Here is a 17,910-nt window from a genome sequence, read left to right on the forward strand (position 1 = left end):
ATTCACACACATTCCTTTTTATTTCCAGATTCCATTTACAATGGTATATGCTACAGGGAATTGTTTGTATGGTGATCACAGTGTGTGAAGAAATTTAAAATACTGTGAACACTAGCCTATAAAAAAAGATTATTTTTGTGGGTACATACATATGTGTGTGTTTTCTATGAAGAATATAAAATGCTAAATCCCCAAAAGATTGTGTCCCCAACCAGGAAAGAAATATTTTATGTTCAAACCTAATATGGTGCTGCTGTTAGTACATGCTTGGTATTTTATACTTTACTTTAGGCAGAAAAATGACTGTTGACTATGAGACAACCTGAATTAATTTCAAAAACTTTGAGTATTAAATTTTTTTCATTTTAATGTTGGTCTTCCCTTATTTTTTATTTGCAAGAATTCTTTTTTAGGGATATTGACCCTGTGTGGGAGAAAACAAGGGAGGAAAAGAGGGAGTCGTTCAAAGTTTGGGCCTGCTGTATTTGAATCCCAGCTTGATCACTTCCTAGTTGTGTGACAAATGGGAAAGTTAATTGTCTTCTCTGTGCCTTGATTTTCTCCTTTCTCAAATGGGTGTAGTAATAGCATCTACCTCGAAAGACTATCATGAGGGTTAATTTAGAAAATCCAGGGAATAGATTTAGAATGGTGCCTGGCCCATTCAAAGCATTCAATAAATACTAGCTTTACTAATAAAGCTTTATAATTCCTTTTTTCTATTACTACTACTACTGCTGCTACTACTACTATTTTGAATGAACCACACTATATTCACCAAAGGGTAAGCTTGTACTGAAGGCAAAGCAAGGGACTCACTATTTTATAGACATTGTCTATAATGCTGCAGCTCTAAAAGTCTCCCTTTAATTCAGGAGATACATGTGAATACATAGACCTATAGTTAAAAATTTAAGGTTGAGTGCTGTTGAAATTTTCTTTTTTTTTTTTAAAGATTTTATTTATTTACTCATGACAGACGGGGGGGCGGGGGGGGCAGAGAAGGCTCCATGCAAGGAACCCGACGCGGGACTTGATCCGGGGTCTCCAGAATCACACCCCAGGCTGAAGACAGCACTAAACTGCTGGGCCACAGGGGCTGCCCGAGTGCTGTTGAAATTTTCTTATAAATGTGTTTTGGGATAGTCACCTACAAATGAAATTACCATTTGTTCCAGGTGAGCTAGAGTTTAACATTTTTAATGACTGTGACTCAAAGGAGTTTCATGAAGGCAACACAGAGTAATGAAAAGGCATCTTCCCAGGAAGTCTTGTTTGGCCATTGTTTTGCTGTTTGATCTTATGAAAGTCATTAACCTTCAGTGTCCCAGTTTTGTTGTGTGAAAAATAGGATGGAGGTGCTTATTCTGCTTAAGCCTCAGGTTTGTCATGAGGCCAAACTCAAAACAAAACTGCTTGGGAAATTATAAAGTAGGATCCTAATATATTCATGGACAAAAGGTTCTACATATTGGGTTTCTCTCAATTTGCCATATTGGCATACATGAACTAAGAAATTCATTTTTTTTTAAATCTAGTTCTGTGAACTAACAGTGAAGAGCTTCTTAGGTTTTATATCTGTTCTCTGGTGATCTCCTACTCTACTCAGTATTGCAGATGAACTGACCCCCTCCGGGGTTGACAATGTCCCAGGATTTCTTGCTAGTTGGCTTCTAGATGAGTTAGGCCAGTGAGAGGTCATGGAAGAGCGAGAGGAAAGGGGACACTCAAGTATAATTTCCCCTTCTCTCCATGTGGGCAGAGCCTTCCTTGTGTCTCCATTTCCTAAGGGGAAGCCCTTTTCTTTGTAGTGTCAGGACCCACTGTGCAGCCCCCATGATGCTTGAGTCAGCACCAGATGTTTCTGGTTTCTGGACTTTGGTAACCCTTGTTAGACCTCCCACCCTGGAGGTGGCCAATAGCTTTCTGATATTGCCAAACTCCTGTCTGCCCTACTGTCTCCTACTGGGTTCCTCAGTTCCTCCATTAGCCATGGAAGCAGTCATCGGTATTACATTTCCTCTGAAATATCTAGGGTGGTTTCCAGCCAAAACCCTGATGATCCATACTAGAAGAAATCTCACAGCAAATGACCCTGCCTACAATGACACAGTGTAATGTAACAAGCATACATTTCACTAAACAGAGATGACATCTTTCATCCTTCTCTTCCATCTCAGAGGAAGAGGTGACTCTTGCGCTATGGGAAGCTGATTCCTCCATCAAGACTCTCATCTATTCTGGGATCTGGGATCTTTCTCCGTGTACTTTTTGTGTCTTTTCAGTCTCTTGTCTTTCTGCAGGGTCTTTTTCCACAGCCTTCAAAATGAGTCCTCCCACCCCACCCCCAGCCCCTCATCTTTATTTTTTATTTTTTCAAAGATTTTATTTATTTATTCATCAGAGACACAGAGAGAGGGAGAGGCAGAGACAGAGGCAGAGGGAGAAGCAGGCTCCATGCAGGGAGCCCGATGTGGGACTCAATCCCGGGACTCCAGGACCATGCCCTGGGCCGAAGGCAGGCACTAAACCGCTGAGCCATCCAGGGATTCCCCGCCCCTCATCTTTAAACAGCAAGAACAAAACCTGTTCTCTATCATTAGCTTTCCTTTCATAATGAAGTTCCTTAGAAGGCCAACATTCATTCGTCTCCTCAACCTGATTACATTCCTGCCACTCTACAACTCATCAGAATCAGGCTTTTGCCAACACCACCCCACTAAAACTATTCTGACCTATCACTGCTATAAATTGGATTAGCAGTCCCAATCCTTAACCCTACCCCATACCCATGCCCTTTGCTATTTAACTTTTAATTTCCTGGTACAGAAGGCCGAGTTGAGTTTCTGGTCCTTGACAGTGAGCCTGGCCTTATGACTTGCTTTGCCTAACCTAATGGGGTGTTTATAGAACTGCTCCCAGCAGAGGCTTGAAATGTGCTCCTGCAATGGGGCTAGGCCCTTCGTGGTTTTGGCTACCGCCAAAAGATAAACATGCCCTGGGCTACATGCTCATCCCTGGAGAAGGATGAGTGACAAGTGGAGGGGAGCCACCCCATTTGACCTGCAGCATGAAGCAGTGCCACCCCAGCCAAGCTGTCACCTCATGAAAAAAATAAATGCTTATTGCGTGCCGCTGACATTCTGAAGTGTGCTGGTATGCAGAATGTTTGTGAAAAGAGTTAACTGATGTAGTCACCAGTGGCCAGAGTCTGTGGAAAGTCTTAGGTTCTCATTTAATTTATTTGCAGCAACTAGTGCTACTGGTTAGTCTCTTCTTGAGGGTCTGTCCTTTCCTAGCCCCCTCTCTTTGGGCAGCCTCTATAATCTCTTATGGTTTAAGTTGTTCTTTTCCTATCTTTCTCTTACATGTTGATGTTCTCCAGGGTTCTGTCCTTAGCCCAGTCTTCTCCATCTGCAGTGTAACTGGCACTTCACTGGAAGAGGAGGCAGGGAGCACACCCAAAGAGGGGGTGTATCACAATTTTCCCTTAGCCAAGTCGTCTACCTCCATTGCCACTGCCTTAACTTAGGCTCTCATCATTTCTTGCTTGGATTCTCCAACAATGTTTTTATGGGCTCCTTTCCTCCATCTCAAACCAGCCCTTCCATCATCAAACAGTTGCTGAAGTGGTATTTTTGAAATGTAAATAGAACCATATCACTCCTCTGTAAAACCTTTCAGTGGCTCCCTATTACCTACAAGACAAAGTCCAAACCTCTCTCCATAGATTACGAGGCTCTCCTTTAGAGGACCCTCACCTACACATATACTTTCATCTTTTATTATCCTCTTTCCTTTTCCTTTCCTCTGACCCAATCCCATAATTGCCCACACGATAATACAAAACCTCTGAGAGGTTAAGTGACTTGTTGAAGGTGACAAAGCTAATCAGTGAAAGAGGCATCACAAAAATGCAAGTTTCTTGACTCCAATATTCAAAGTTCAATCTAGTTAAAGAAGATATGCTTCCATATAAATGAATTTAAGGCAAATGATTGGGCTTATTATAATTGAATACCGAAGAATATAAAATAGTCTCCTTGATGATTATAGCATGATTGGAAAATTATTGTGTATAATAAAGTAAGACATTGCCAAACAAAGACAGCAGAAAAAAATACAGATTTGGTTTATTAAAAAAATCACTAAACAATTTAGTCCTAAGTATGAATTAATGTTCTATAAATCTCTATTGGGAAAAAGAAACACTCTTTCTTGCTTGTGTGAATTAAAATGACCTATAAAACCTCTTTATGGATTTATAATAGAAATGTTAAAATATCTGTAAGGAAGCTATTTCAAAAGTAAAGCCTCTCACCATTAACTTCAAGATTCATCTATTAAACCTCTGACATTACCAAACAACTCTGTTTCAGAAGGTAACACTCTATACAGGGGATACTATTTAAGAAAATGGCCCTCATTTTCCAGCTTACTGGAAATGATTAATCTTTTCAATAGCTTTGAGGACTACATACCAAAGTTGTTACTTTTTTGTCCTTTCAACAATGACTACAAGCTGAGAGCAGGCTAGTAAATGTGTTATCGGCCAACCCATTAGAGTTCCATTATTTTCTGTCTTACATGGCTTCATGTAATGAATTTTCATAATTAAACTAATGGCATACAATTTATTTTCCTCCCTCTTTACTTTCAGGCCCCATTTCTCTTCCAGCTTCTTTGGAATAAGTTTTATACAAAAAAGAAGGGAGGAGAGCCCTCCAAGTACTTCATTACCTTAATTTCATTATGACATTTTAGAAAGCATTCTCTTTATCTGGGCTCTGTCTTTAATTTGCTGACTTTATTAAAAGGCTTAAGTAGTGTTGCAATTAAGAAATCACCCGGCTACCCCAGGCATCTAAGAGAAGTCTGGTTGAGAGGGTATGGAAATGGTTGGGTGGAAATGACTCCAGAGAGAATGCCAGGGGACAGATCCCCAGAAAGTGGCATTTTTCTTGGCTATTTTTCAAACCCCATGAGCCTACCGTGTAGAATACATTATTGTCCACAAACATTCTGTGTATCTTCATGCCATCTGCACCCCCATTGTACTTTCTTTATGACACACTTGAATCAGGGAGGTCTATGTAACTGATTATGGTTACTTGTCACTTACAGGCCTAAGGTCTCTGAACTGATGGTATTTTTCATGTTCCCTGCCTCTTTAATCATCCAAGTATATATATCAAGACTCAGCTATTATCAGCCTTGGTCCCTGAGTAAATAAGCTAAGTAGAACCTTCTTGTGAATCTCCAATGGACTCGTAACATTAGTAAAATACAAACTTTGTGTTAAACCTCTAGATTTGAAGGTTGTTACTGTGGTATAACTTAGATTATCCTGACAGATAAAGCTAGTCAGGTATGACCCTATCTCAGGAGGGGCAACTCTATCATCTCCAAATAGTTTGGGGCCAGGGCCAGGGATAGAATAAGCTAGTATAATGACCCATACAGAATAGGTTCTGTTGCTAATATATGATGAGAAACTACATTTCTAAAGCAGTATATAAACTTGAAGAGACAAGAAAAGATCTGCAGTCTTCATGATATGCAGATACATCTTTTGAAAGCAACTTTGAGATATAATTCATGTAGCATAAAATCTATCCATTTTAAATGTATATTTTATTGGTTTTTAATAGATTCAAAAAAGCCATCACCACAATCTAATTTTTTAAAGATTTATTTATTTGCTATTTTAGGGGGAGGGCAAGGCACAGAGGAAGAGAAAAAGAGTTTCAAGTAGACTCCCTGCTGTGCAGGGAGACAACATTGGGCTGGACTCATGACCCTGAGATCACGACTCGGGCCAAAATTAAGAGCCAGATGCTCAACTGACTGAGCTACCCAGGCATCCCCACAATCTAATTATGGAACATTTTCTTCAAATCCAAAAGAAACCCTGTACCATTAACAGTCCCTTTCCATCGTCCATTCTTTCCCTCCCCTAGCCTTTACTAGATACTTCATACAAATGGACTCATGAAACATGTGGTCTTCTTTGATTGGCTTCTTTCATCCAGCAAATGTTTTTGAGGTTCATCCATGTTATAGCAGGTACTGGTACTTTATTAATTCTTATTGCCAAATAACAATCCATTGTTGGATATACCACCTTTAAAAAAAAACATTCCTTAGTTGATAAACATGTGGGGTCTTTCCACTTTTTGGCTATCACAAATAACTCTGCTACTAACATCTGTCTAAAGGTTTTGTGTAGATGTATGTTTTTACTTCTCTTGGATACATACCTGAGTGTGGTGCTGTTATGTCAGATAGAAATTTCATGTTTAATACCTACAGGAACTGCCAAACTTTTTTCCAAAGTTGTACCATTTTACATCTTCAACAGCAATGTATAAGGTTCCAATAATTCCACATTCTTGTCAACACTCATTATCATCTTTTTTATTTCAACCACCCTAGTGAGTATGAAGTGGTACCTTGTGGTTTTCATTTGTATTTTCTTAATGACTAATGATGTGGACCATCTTTTCATTGGCTTATTAGCCATTTGTACATCTTCTTTGAAGAACTATTAAAATCCTTTGTTGATTTGTAATTGGGCTATCCTTTTGTTCTTGTTGAATTATAAAGTTTTTTATGTATTCTGGATATAAGTCCCTTATCAGATATTTGCAAATATTTTTTCCCATTCTGTGGGCTGTCTTTGTACTTTCTTTATGACATCACTTGCAGCACAAAAGTTTTTAACTTTGATGAAGTCCAACTTGTGTATTTTTTCTTTTGTCACTCTGGCTTTTGATGTCATATAGAAGAAAACATTGCCTAACTTATCATACTCATATAGTGTCATAACAGTTTTAAAGTTTTAGTTCTTGGGGCACCTGGGAGGCTCAGTAAGTTAAGTTTCTATTTTGTCTCAGGTCCAAGATCTGGGGTCCTGGGATTGAACCCCATGTAGGGCTCTGTGCTCAGCAGGGAGTCTGCTTGAGGATTCTTTCCCTTTCCCTCTGTCCCTCTGCCCTCTCTCTAAGATAAAAACATCCTTAAAAAAGTAAACTTTTAGTTCTTATATTTAGCTCTATTATAATCCATTTTTTGAGTTAATTTTTGTGTATGGTGTTAGGAGTCAAACTTTATTATTTTGTATGTGAATATTTAATTATCCAAGCACAAGGGTTTAAAAAGACTATTCTTTTGCAATATTTCTTAGCAATCTTGTAAAAAATCAATTTACCTTAAAAGCAAGGTTTTACATCTAGACTTTCAATTTTATTTATTTATTTCATTGATCTAGATATCTATCTTCTTGTCAACACCATATTGTCTTAATTATGGTAGCTTTATAGTATATTTTAAAATTTGAAAGTGTGAGTCCCCTAACTGTTGTTTTCAAGGTTTTTTTAGGCTATTCTTTGTCCCTTGCATTTCAGTATAGATTTTAGGATCCACTTGTCTATTTCTGCAGAAAGAGCAGCTAGAATTTTGATGAGGACTGAATAAAGTCTATAGATCAATTTGAGGATATTGCTATCTAATAATATTTAATCTTTTGGTCTGGGAACATGGGATATTTTCTCCATTTATATATATATCTTCTTTAATTTCATTCAACATTGCTTTGTAGTTGGCAGTATAAAAGTCTTGCATTTATTCCTAAGTATTTTATTTTTTGATGTTATTCTAAATGGATTAATTTCCTGAATTTCATTTTTCAGATTACTTGTTGCTTGTGTATGAAAAATATTTTATTTATGTATTTCAATCTTACAATCTGCAAACTTGCTGAATTTATTCATTTTAATACTCCTTAGGATATCCTGTATACAAGATCATGTCAAAAAAAAAAAAAAAAGATCATGTCATCTGCAAATGGATAGTTTTATTTTTCCTTTCCCATCTGGGTGACTTTTATATATTTTTCTTGCCTAATTGCCCTGGCCTGAACTAGCGTAGTGGTAAATACAAGTGGTGAGAGTAGCCATCCTTACCTTGTTCTTGATCATAGGTGAAGGCTTTCAGTCTTATACTATGATGTTAGTTGTAAGCTTTCCTTTGATGCCCTTTATCAGGTTGAGAAATTTCCCTTCTGTATTATTTTCCTAGGATTTCCAGGACAAAATACCACAAACTGGCTGGCTTAAAGGGACAAAATGTATTGTCTCACAGTTCTGGAGTCAAGGTATCAGCAGGCTATGCACCATCTAAAACCTATAAGGAAGAATACTTCCTTGCCTCTTCCTTACTTCTGGTGGTACCTGTCAATCCTTGGTGTTCTTTGTCTTACAGCTGTAACACTTAAATCTCTGCCTTTGTCATCACATGGTGTTTTCCCAGTGGTGAGTGTCTTCACATGGCATTCTTCTTTCTGTGTCTGCCTCTTTAACTCTTCTTATAAGCACACCAGTCATATTTGATTAAGAACCCATCCTACTCCAGTATGGCCTCATCTTAACTTAATCATGTCATTAATCTCCTTTCAAATAAGAACACATTCACAAATACCAGAGGTTGGGCCTTCAATGCATTTTTAAGGAGACACTATTCAACCTCTAACACTTTTTATTTCTAATTTGTTGAGTGTGGGGCTTTTTTTTCTTCATGAAAGAGTTTGGACTTTGTCAAATGCTTTTTCTCCAACTATTGAAGTGACCATGTGGGTTTTGTCCTTTATTTTACTGCTGTAGACAGCTTCAACTTAGGATGGTTTGACTTAGGAATTTTTTTCACTTTATAATGGTGTGAAAGTGACAGATATTCAGTGGAAGCATAATTCAAATTTTGAATTTTGATCTTTTCCCAGACTAATGAGTATGATACTCTCTCAGGATGCTGGGCAGTAGCAGTAAACTACAGCCCCCATCCAGCCATGTTACCATGAGGAGTAAGCAACTGATAACACTTACAGCCATTTGGTACCCATATAATAGCTCTTTTTCACTTTCAGTACAGTAGTCAATAAATTACATGGGATATTCAATACTTTTTTTTATAAAATAGGCTTTGTGTTAGATGATTTTGCCTGACTGTAGGCTAATATAAGTGTTCTGAGCACATTTAAGGTGGGCTAGCTAAGCTATAATGTTTTATAGGTTAGGTGTATTAAATGCATTTTGGCTCATGGTATTCTCAACTTATGATAAGTTTATTGAGATATAACTCTATCGTAAGTCAAGGAAAATCTGTATGTTGATTCAATTTTGTATGTTAAACTAACCTTGTATTCCTGGAATAAACTTCACTTAGTCATGGTATATAATCCTTTCAATCTGTTGCTTTATTAGGTTTCATAGTATTTTTCTTAAGGCTTTCTGAGTCTATATTCATGAGGTATATTTGGTTTGTAGTGGGTTTTTTTCCTGTCATACCTTTGGTTGAGAATATTCATTTCTCTTCGATGTTTTGGAAGATTTTGTGAAAGGCTGCTATTAATTCATCTTTAAATGTTTGGTAAAATTCACCAGTGAAGCCGTCTGGGCCTGGTTCTTTTTTTGGAAAAGTCTTAAAACTATCAATTCAATTTCTACACTTGTTATAAGTATATTCATATTTCTTATTTCTCTCATTCACAATATCCTCTTATAATCCTTTTTATTTCTATAAGGTTGGTTCTCTCCTTTCTTCAGTCAGTTGAACTAAAGGGTTGTCAATGTTGATCTTTTCAATAATTAACTTTTAAATCTTTTGATTTTCTCTCATTTTTCTTTCCTCTGTTTCATTGATTTCACTGTAATATTTATTACTTCCTTCTTTCTTCTTGCCTTAGGTTTAATTTTCTTTTTCTAATTTCTTAAAGTGGAAGATTGGGTTACTTATTTGAAATCCTTCTTCTCCTTCTCCTTCTTCTTTTTTTTTAAGATTTTATTTTTTAAATTTTTATTTATTTATGATAGTCACACAGAGAGAGAGAGAGGCAGAGACACAGGCAGAGGGAGAAGCAGGCTCCATGCACCGGGAGCCCGACGTGGGATTCGATCCTGGGTCTTCAGGATCATGCCCTGGGCCAAAGGCAGACGCCAAACCACTGCGCCACCCAGGGATCCCTTCTTCTTTTTTAGAGAGAAAGGGCAGAGAGGTAGAGGAAGAGGGAGAGAATCTTAACCAGGCTCCATGCCCAGCGTGGAGCCGATGTGGGGCTCCATTGCACGATCCTGAGATCATGACCTGAGCCAAAAACAAGAGTCAGATGCTTAACCAACTGAGCCACCCAGCCTCCCCCAAGATCTTTCTTCTATTTTAATTCACATATTTATAGCTATAAATTTTGCTCTCAACATTAGTTGCATCTTATAAGTTTCAGTATGTTCTGTTTTTATTTTCATTAATTTCAAAGTATTTTTGCATTTGCTTTGCGATTTCTTTCTTGACCTATTGGTTACTTAAGAATATACTGTATCAGGGCAGCCCGGGTGGCTCAGCGGTTTAGTGCCGCCTTCGGCCCAGGGCATGATCCTGGAGACCTGGGATTGAGTCCCATGTCAGGCTCCCCGCATGGAGTCTGCTTCTCTCTCTGTCTCTCTCTGCCTCTCTCTCTCTCTGTGTCTCTCATGAATAAATAAAATCTTAAAAAAATAAGAATGTACTATATCATTTTCTCATATTTGTGAATTTCTCAAATTAACTTTTATTATTGATTTTTAATTTCATTTGATGATGGTTAGAGAATCGACATTATTTAATTGAAATCATTTTAAATATATTAAGACTTATTTCATGACCTAACATATGGTCAGTACTAAAGAATATTCCATGTACAATTTGAGAAGAATGTGTGCTCTGTTATTATTGGGTAAAGTGCCCTATGCAAGACTGTTAGGTCTTGCTAGTTCCTAGTGTTTTTCCAAGTCTCCTATTTCCTTGTTGACCTTCTGCCCAGTTCGTCCATTATTAAAATAGGGTACTGAAATCTTTGTTTTTGTTGAATTATTTCTCCCCTCAATTCTATCAGTTTTGGTTTCCTGTATTTTTCTTAATTATTTTCTCCTGTCCTTTCCTTGGCATGGGTCATTCCTATTGACCAAATTCACTGACTCTTCTGGCAGCTCCAATATGATGTTGAACTCCTCTAGGAAAAATTTCATTTCAATTATTATACTTTTAAACTCCAGAATCTCCATTTGGCTCCTGTTTATAATTTATATCTCTTTATTGATATTCTCTATTTGGCAAGACATGCGTGGAGACTTCTAAGTCCCCCATGAATATGTCAGGGCTTTTCATAGACCTCTGAGAACATCTCATTCCCCAGATCTTCCTTTTCAGTTTTTCTCTAGACCATGATTATCTCAACTGGTATCACAGCCTCAGGCAGTTACTATTTAAACAATGCTGCTGTTTGTTTTGAAAAGACATTCTGGGGATAGGGTTTTTTCTGGGAGTCAATGCAAAGTCAGGTCAAATAATGAATGACAAGGCCTTGTTTATAGGTTTGTTCTAGGGAGCTGCAAGACAGATCAAATAGTAATAAAGTTCTCCGAATGATATGGGTCTTTCTGAGGAACTCCAATCCTGGTCTTCCCTCTCAGGTGGCTCTAAGACTGCTAATTCTCACAACTACTTGGAGCTGGCAGACAGTGATGGAATAGGCCAAGTTAAAAAGCCTCAAACCCTGCTGTTCTTACTGAAGTTTAGTAGTTAATAAAATGCTGTCAACCTCTGGTTAATTTCCTGAGTTCAGAAAAGGCAATTTTGACAATTTTTGCAATTTGTTGCTTTTATGGAGGAGTATGTTTATAGAGTTGCTACATTATATTTTTGTGCATGATAAGTTGAACTATGAAAAGGAAAGAAGGCAAAATATGGTGTAATCAGAGCATAATATTATTCAAGTCTTGGTGACTGTGCATTAAATATTTATATAGTATAGCAGTACCTGGGGAAACTAGCCCATTACTTCCTCTGCTCTATCAGTGATGTAGAAAGCACTCTGATTGTATGCTTTGAGAAGTATAATAGCTTCATACATACTTTGGGAGGAAAAATGCAATTAGGTTATTGATTCTTTCTTCTTAATCATGTGGAAGCTTTAGGGGAGAATAAAAGGGAATAAAGAAAATGCATGAAGAAATGGCAGGTCCTGGCAAGAAGATTTCTGATGTTTTACATTACAGTATCAGAAATCCAAACCTCAAACTACTAGTGTGAAGCAATTTGCTGATTTTATTTTGTGTAAGTCAAAAAGTGAATAAAATATTTGTAAAGAAAATTCAGCTTCCACTACTGTGCATGTCCTTATGGCAGATAAGGATATGATCTAATAACACCTATCCCCCCAAATAATTAAAACTACAATTTTCTACTTCCATATTTGAAGAAGTTCTCCATTAGCTTCTTTCCTAGTAAAATAATTTGAGATCCTTGAATGCCTACTGTATTTACTATATGTAACAAGTTCAACTTTTTAAATTAATTATGTGATTACAGTATATCTATGTTTCAAGTTCCCTTAAGAATGTCTTCAAAACAGAGATATTTTGCAGCATTGGAAATGTTTATTTAATAATTTGATAAATTATTGGATTTCTCGCCTCAGATAGTTTTAAGTATTATAGAGCCAAATCAGCTAGGCTCAAACAAGATTTCACTTCTCTATTGAATTCATGTACTCTTAGCTCAGCCAAGCACAAAACAGCTAATGCCGTCACGTTTGAAAAGCTTTTATGCTGAATTTGACACAAAAGCAATCACAAAGCAGACAAAAAAGGAATTTCTCTTTCAAAAGCTGAAAGGGGAAAAAATAAATGAAAACTCTGAGCCTGGGTAAATCTCTCTTGACACTGGAAAAGAAAGCTTAAAATCATCAAGAAATAATTTTTCCAAAGAACTCATTGCCAAGTTTGGACCAATCTTAATAGTCTGGGGAACAGGTTGTGAAGTCAACCAAGATTCTGCCAAATAAAATAAATCCCGCGATGCCCGCTGCTGGCAGTTTTAGGTTGCCAATGTCACACCATCTTACCTCTTATGAAAGTTAAATGGCATCATCTCTCACAGGATTCTGTCATAGTTTATTGGCAGAGAGTTTGATTAAAATGGAAATCCTGTATGATTTTCCCTAACATCTGTCTTTCCATCTCAAAAAAAAAAAAAAAGTATTGTTTTACCAGGACCACAGAGAAGATCAAATGATGTCATATGGTTAACAAAATCAGCTACTTACTACATTGTGTTTTGGTTTCCAATAAATTAAGGGTTATATAGGAAACAAACTGCAATATCATGGGCATCTCTTAATGACCTGCTCATTAATTATCTAAATGATGGGCTATCTATAGCTTGTTCTTTTGATAAATCAAGACTCTCCTGTTGCCATCTCCTTCCAGGCTGACTATGGTTTCAAAATGGACCATCCCTGGATGTTTCCTCAGATTGACTCCTTTTCTGTGATATGCTTGTTGTTGTCCCCATTTTTTTCTTCACTATTTTTAACCAAGAGGAGGAGGCTGTCTGAATGTCCTATCAGTAAGGAAATGGTTGAGGGTGGAACTTAATGAGATATTGTAAATAACTTAAAATGATAATTATAAAAAGTTATAAAACAAAATATATAGATATTTTTGTAATGACACTAAGTTTAAAGTCAGAATTCAAAATTTTATCTCTATTAGGACATTGAAAATATGTAGATAAGAAATGGAAGTGATACAGATAAAGATGAGTAATTATGAATCATAAAAATATCAGAATTGTAGATGAATTTTTCTTTAGCTCAGGTACAATGACTGGTTTAAATTTTCCAAGAGTATAATACTACTGGTGCTTGCCTTTGGAACCATTCCACTGTGACAGTGAGGGTAGTCATCAGTGACGCTGCTGCAAGGGAGGCTGGTTGCTTTAATCACAGCTCTCCACCTCTGTAGACACAGCCTGATGATTGCCTTACGAGGCTCACCAGCTCTCCTGCTAATCTTAGGCACAGAGACTCGGAAAGAATTTATGGAGCAAGGAGATCCTGCTCAAATTATCCAATGCCTCTTTATGTCTATTTTCGTCCTTTCTTCATAAAAGAAAATTATAAGTGAAAAGCCAGCTATTTCCACTCAGTAGTGATAACATATTAGACATAAAGGCCAGATCTCCATTTTATATGCTCCCTGACTTTTAGAAGAATTAAAAGTTGTAGTTTCATTAAAAAGGAGATATAATTTGCAATAATCTTTTTAGTTTTTCATAGTATAACAGAATATGAAAACCTCTCCCTAGTATAGTGTTTCATGGTTTTCATTTCCCACCTGTTGGCTTACTAATAATATGATCTTATTTGTCAATTCATAATTACAGTTGTCTCCTTTCTGATCTTCACAGTGTTTTCTTGATTTTTTCTAGCCACATAGAAGACAATGAGTAGAAGACAAAAATCTGTAAAGTCATCTACAAGAGTAATCACTGTGCATTCACATCCTAACTCTGATATTTTAGGAGAATTTTCTGAACTTCTCTAGGCTTCGATTTCTCACCTGTGAACTGGAACAATAATAGTTTCATGGAGGATTCCTGAGAGGGTGAAATAAGCCAATGTATGTATAATGATTAGCACAATATTTGACAATTAGCAAGTACTTGCTAAATGTTAGTATTACCATTAGGATTACTTTTAGCTTTAGCATAAGTCATTTAGGAAATGGATGGAAAAATAAAACTTTAATCACCTTTATCTATATAATGAACATATACTGATGGTATAGCTATATATATATATGTGTGTGTGTGTGTGTGTGTTCAAATGTATATATTGAATATATTTATTTATATATATCATTGAACTCCTAAATATAGAACACAAATAAAAACATCAGTTTCTATAGATAATGGCTGAGCTATTTTTATAACGTAGTTTTAGCTGACAATTGAAAAGAAATTTTTTTATTTTGAAAGTGTGACAAGGATAGCAATTATAATACCAACTTGTCTTTGTTTTAGGTGTTTAAAACATATTCTTTGTTTTGACGATGAAATTGTTTTGTTTTATCCTTTCATATTTTCTTGCGCACTTCTTTTTATCTCTTATTTAAAGCCCCTTGCTTTCCTAAGGGCTGTAAAACCCTAATCATTCTTGCCATCACTTTAAGATTCTTATAGGCTTTAAGATTTCTCATGTGCCAATGTGCAGAGTCTTCTTACCCTTATCAAATGTATCACTATATGCCTCTCATTTCTGCTTCCCTTCTTCTAACTCAAGGGTCAGCCCAAACTCTTTTCCCTGTTAATTCCTCCCCATAGTTAACCACTTTCTTCCAAGACCTGCTAGATTCATAGAATCTTCAGTTTGTGGAGAGGAATAAGAAATGGCATAACATACTCAGTACCTTACGGATTAGACCAGAGCCTTCAAGAATAGCTGTATGAATTCTATCTTTCCCATAGTGAAACCAAGAATTGGGAACATCAGCATTAGAAATTCCTATACCTTCTGTGTTCAACTAAAGGAAAAAATCCTAGTGACAACAAGTATCTCATGAAAGAAATAATTGCTTCCAGCAGAGGTAATGATGAATCTGTAAAATCCTAAATGACTTTCTAACATTCTTGTTACATAAGCAAAAACCTTGTCCTCCTAGCAGCCCCAGGTCCTTTGGAGACGTAGCTACAGCTGAGGCTGGCTAAAAGCTCTTTGGCTCACTCTTCCCATATATTCCTCCTGATGTTAAATTGGGAACATGTTCTGGTCAAGGGAGGGGGTGGGTGGAAGTGATGGACATAATCTCTAGGCCTGTCCATAGAACCTCATGGATAAACCAGCCACATTCTCTCTTACTCTCCTGCAGTGACTTTGGGCAGCCATGATTTTAAGATGATAGTTTCACAAAATTGGAAAAGCCTGGATTCCTCAAGTCACTATTTATGAGAGAGCTCCCAGGTAGGATACTTCAACCTGCATTGGAGTATGATACAACTAGGGAATTCATCTTTATTGTATTAAACTATTGAAAATTCAGGGTTTATTTTTTAAATAAACCTAGCATAAATACATATGCCATGTAGCTCAGCACAGCCTAAACACTGACTCATTTAGAAATGGAAGTCACTTCATCTGAGAAAACCACAATATAAGGCTTTTTTTTCCTCAGATGACATAGCTAATCTGTGATTCAGACAATTGTTTAGCAGAAGGCCTTTTTCTACCAGAAAAAAATAACCATCTATAGAGGCTTTTAATAAAAAATTCAATCTAATCAAGTTCTCACAGTTTTACTTTTCTGCTTAGCATTTAAGGACTTTCCCAAGTGACCCATAAACATGAGGTTTGAAAGAATTAAATGCATGTAAAGCATCATGCATGACACCTGATAAAACATAGTTATTAAACAAATCTTATTTCCTTCCCCTTTTCTCTTTCTTTTACTACAAAGAGTCCTCGACTGAAGTGGACAGATACATGATGGAGTTTTGGGAGGAAAGAAGAGAAGGAAGAGAAAGAAGTATAGAAATTGATTTGAAAAAAAAAAAAAGAAATTGATTTGGAGGTCAAAGACTGGGAGGAGAAAGTGAAAATACACCTTATCCTTACACTTCTCCTCCTCCATTCAGGGCCCTACATAGGAAGGGGCGGACCTCTTACTGTTTAGAAAAGAATTAATCCCAAGTGACTAACTTTATGCTACCACACAACTATGTATATCAACTTTGAAGTGATCTCAAAAGATGATGTAATGTGAAATACCAGCCTATGATATCTGGATTAAGCAAAATTAATGTTAAGACCGATATTAGCCATCAATTTTCTTCTAATCCCTACTCTGGATGAAAAGTATACTGTTCTCATTTTGGCTCAAATGTAATTTTCTTTGAATAAATTTACATTAAAAATCATTAAATTTTCAACCACGTTATAATTTTATCCAGTATAACTGGTATTTTATTTTGAGAACGTATCTGTGATACCAACCTTGGTTTCTGTGATTTTCTTTTGGATTGCATCTACTGTGTAGGGAGCCTCCTTCCATGACTCAAGCTTGGCTCTGGCCTGCCCCAACACCTGCTCAGCCTCCTCTTTAGCTTCCAGCCATTGTGTGGAATCCTTTAACATTTCATTCAACTGTTGCCTCCGGTTCTGAAGATGTTCCTGTACTTCATCCCACTGACTCTGAATTCTTTCAACTGGAATGAAAGGAAAAACAAATATAAGAGTAAATGCTAGCCTGGAGAAGACATTTGAAATGTAAACTTCAAAGACGATCTCACTTTTTATATTATTCATTAAAAAAATTATTCATTGTGTTACAGCTAGAATAATGGAGACAACAGAATTCCTTACTTCTGCCAATGGCAAACATGAGGTTAAGTTATTGTCCTCGAGGTGACCTAGAACATCAGTAGTCTATGAAAAATTTAACTCTGCCTATTCTCAATCCCCACGCCAAATATGAATAATATTTTAGAAAGGTACTAGAGCAGAATCTCTGAACCCCCTTGCCCTTATTGTTTCAGTGTTCAACAACTTGACGTCTGATACTATCACTTGCAATTCATTCCTTGAAGGCTTTGTGGTGCCACAAAGAATTTGTTTTGCCACCTAAGTAGCAGGCTAGATATACCAAGGGATCTATGGTTCCTGCCACCCTACCTCCCAAGAGCAGTCTGTAACCAAGGACTGATGGTACGTCTTGCAGTATGAATATTTTAGACCCCTTCATGCCAGAAGCGATTAACTGGGGAGCATTTATTTTACAATAGTTTCAGAGTTCTCCTAGTGGGATAAAGTTCCAGTGGCCCACAGAAATAAATAACCTGCTTGATAACGCACCATCCTTTATTGACTACTCTACTTTTCTCTACCTTGCTCATTCCCCTACTGATATATCCCTCAACTCCCAAATAAACCACATGCCCTCAGAACCTTTTCCTGGAGTTTTCTTCTGGGGCAACCCAAGAGCAGTTAAGCCTACTGGAAACATCTTTTAACAATATCTAAGAATTCATACTGGTTATATTCCGTAA

At 36.8% G+C, this 17,910-nt stretch overlaps 1 protein-coding gene across 1 annotated transcript in view; it reads right to left on the bottom strand.

Moving 5' to 3' along the window:
* The window catches only part of DMD (dystrophin), a 2,084,073-nt gene that overhangs the window by 519,398 nt on the left and 1,546,765 nt on the right, over window positions 1-17,910 (bottom strand). Inside the window, 1 exon segment of the mRNA NM_001003343.1 lies at window positions 16,859-17,070. Within this exon segment, the coding sequence (NP_001003343.1) occupies window positions 16,859-17,070 (212 nt within the window).

Source organism: Canis lupus, chromosome X (genome assembly GCF_011100685.1).
Source record: "Canis lupus familiaris isolate Mischka breed German Shepherd chromosome X, alternate assembly UU_Cfam_GSD_1.0, whole genome shotgun sequence".
NCBI classification, from domain to species: domain Eukaryota; kingdom Metazoa; phylum Chordata; class Mammalia; order Carnivora; family Canidae; genus Canis; species Canis lupus.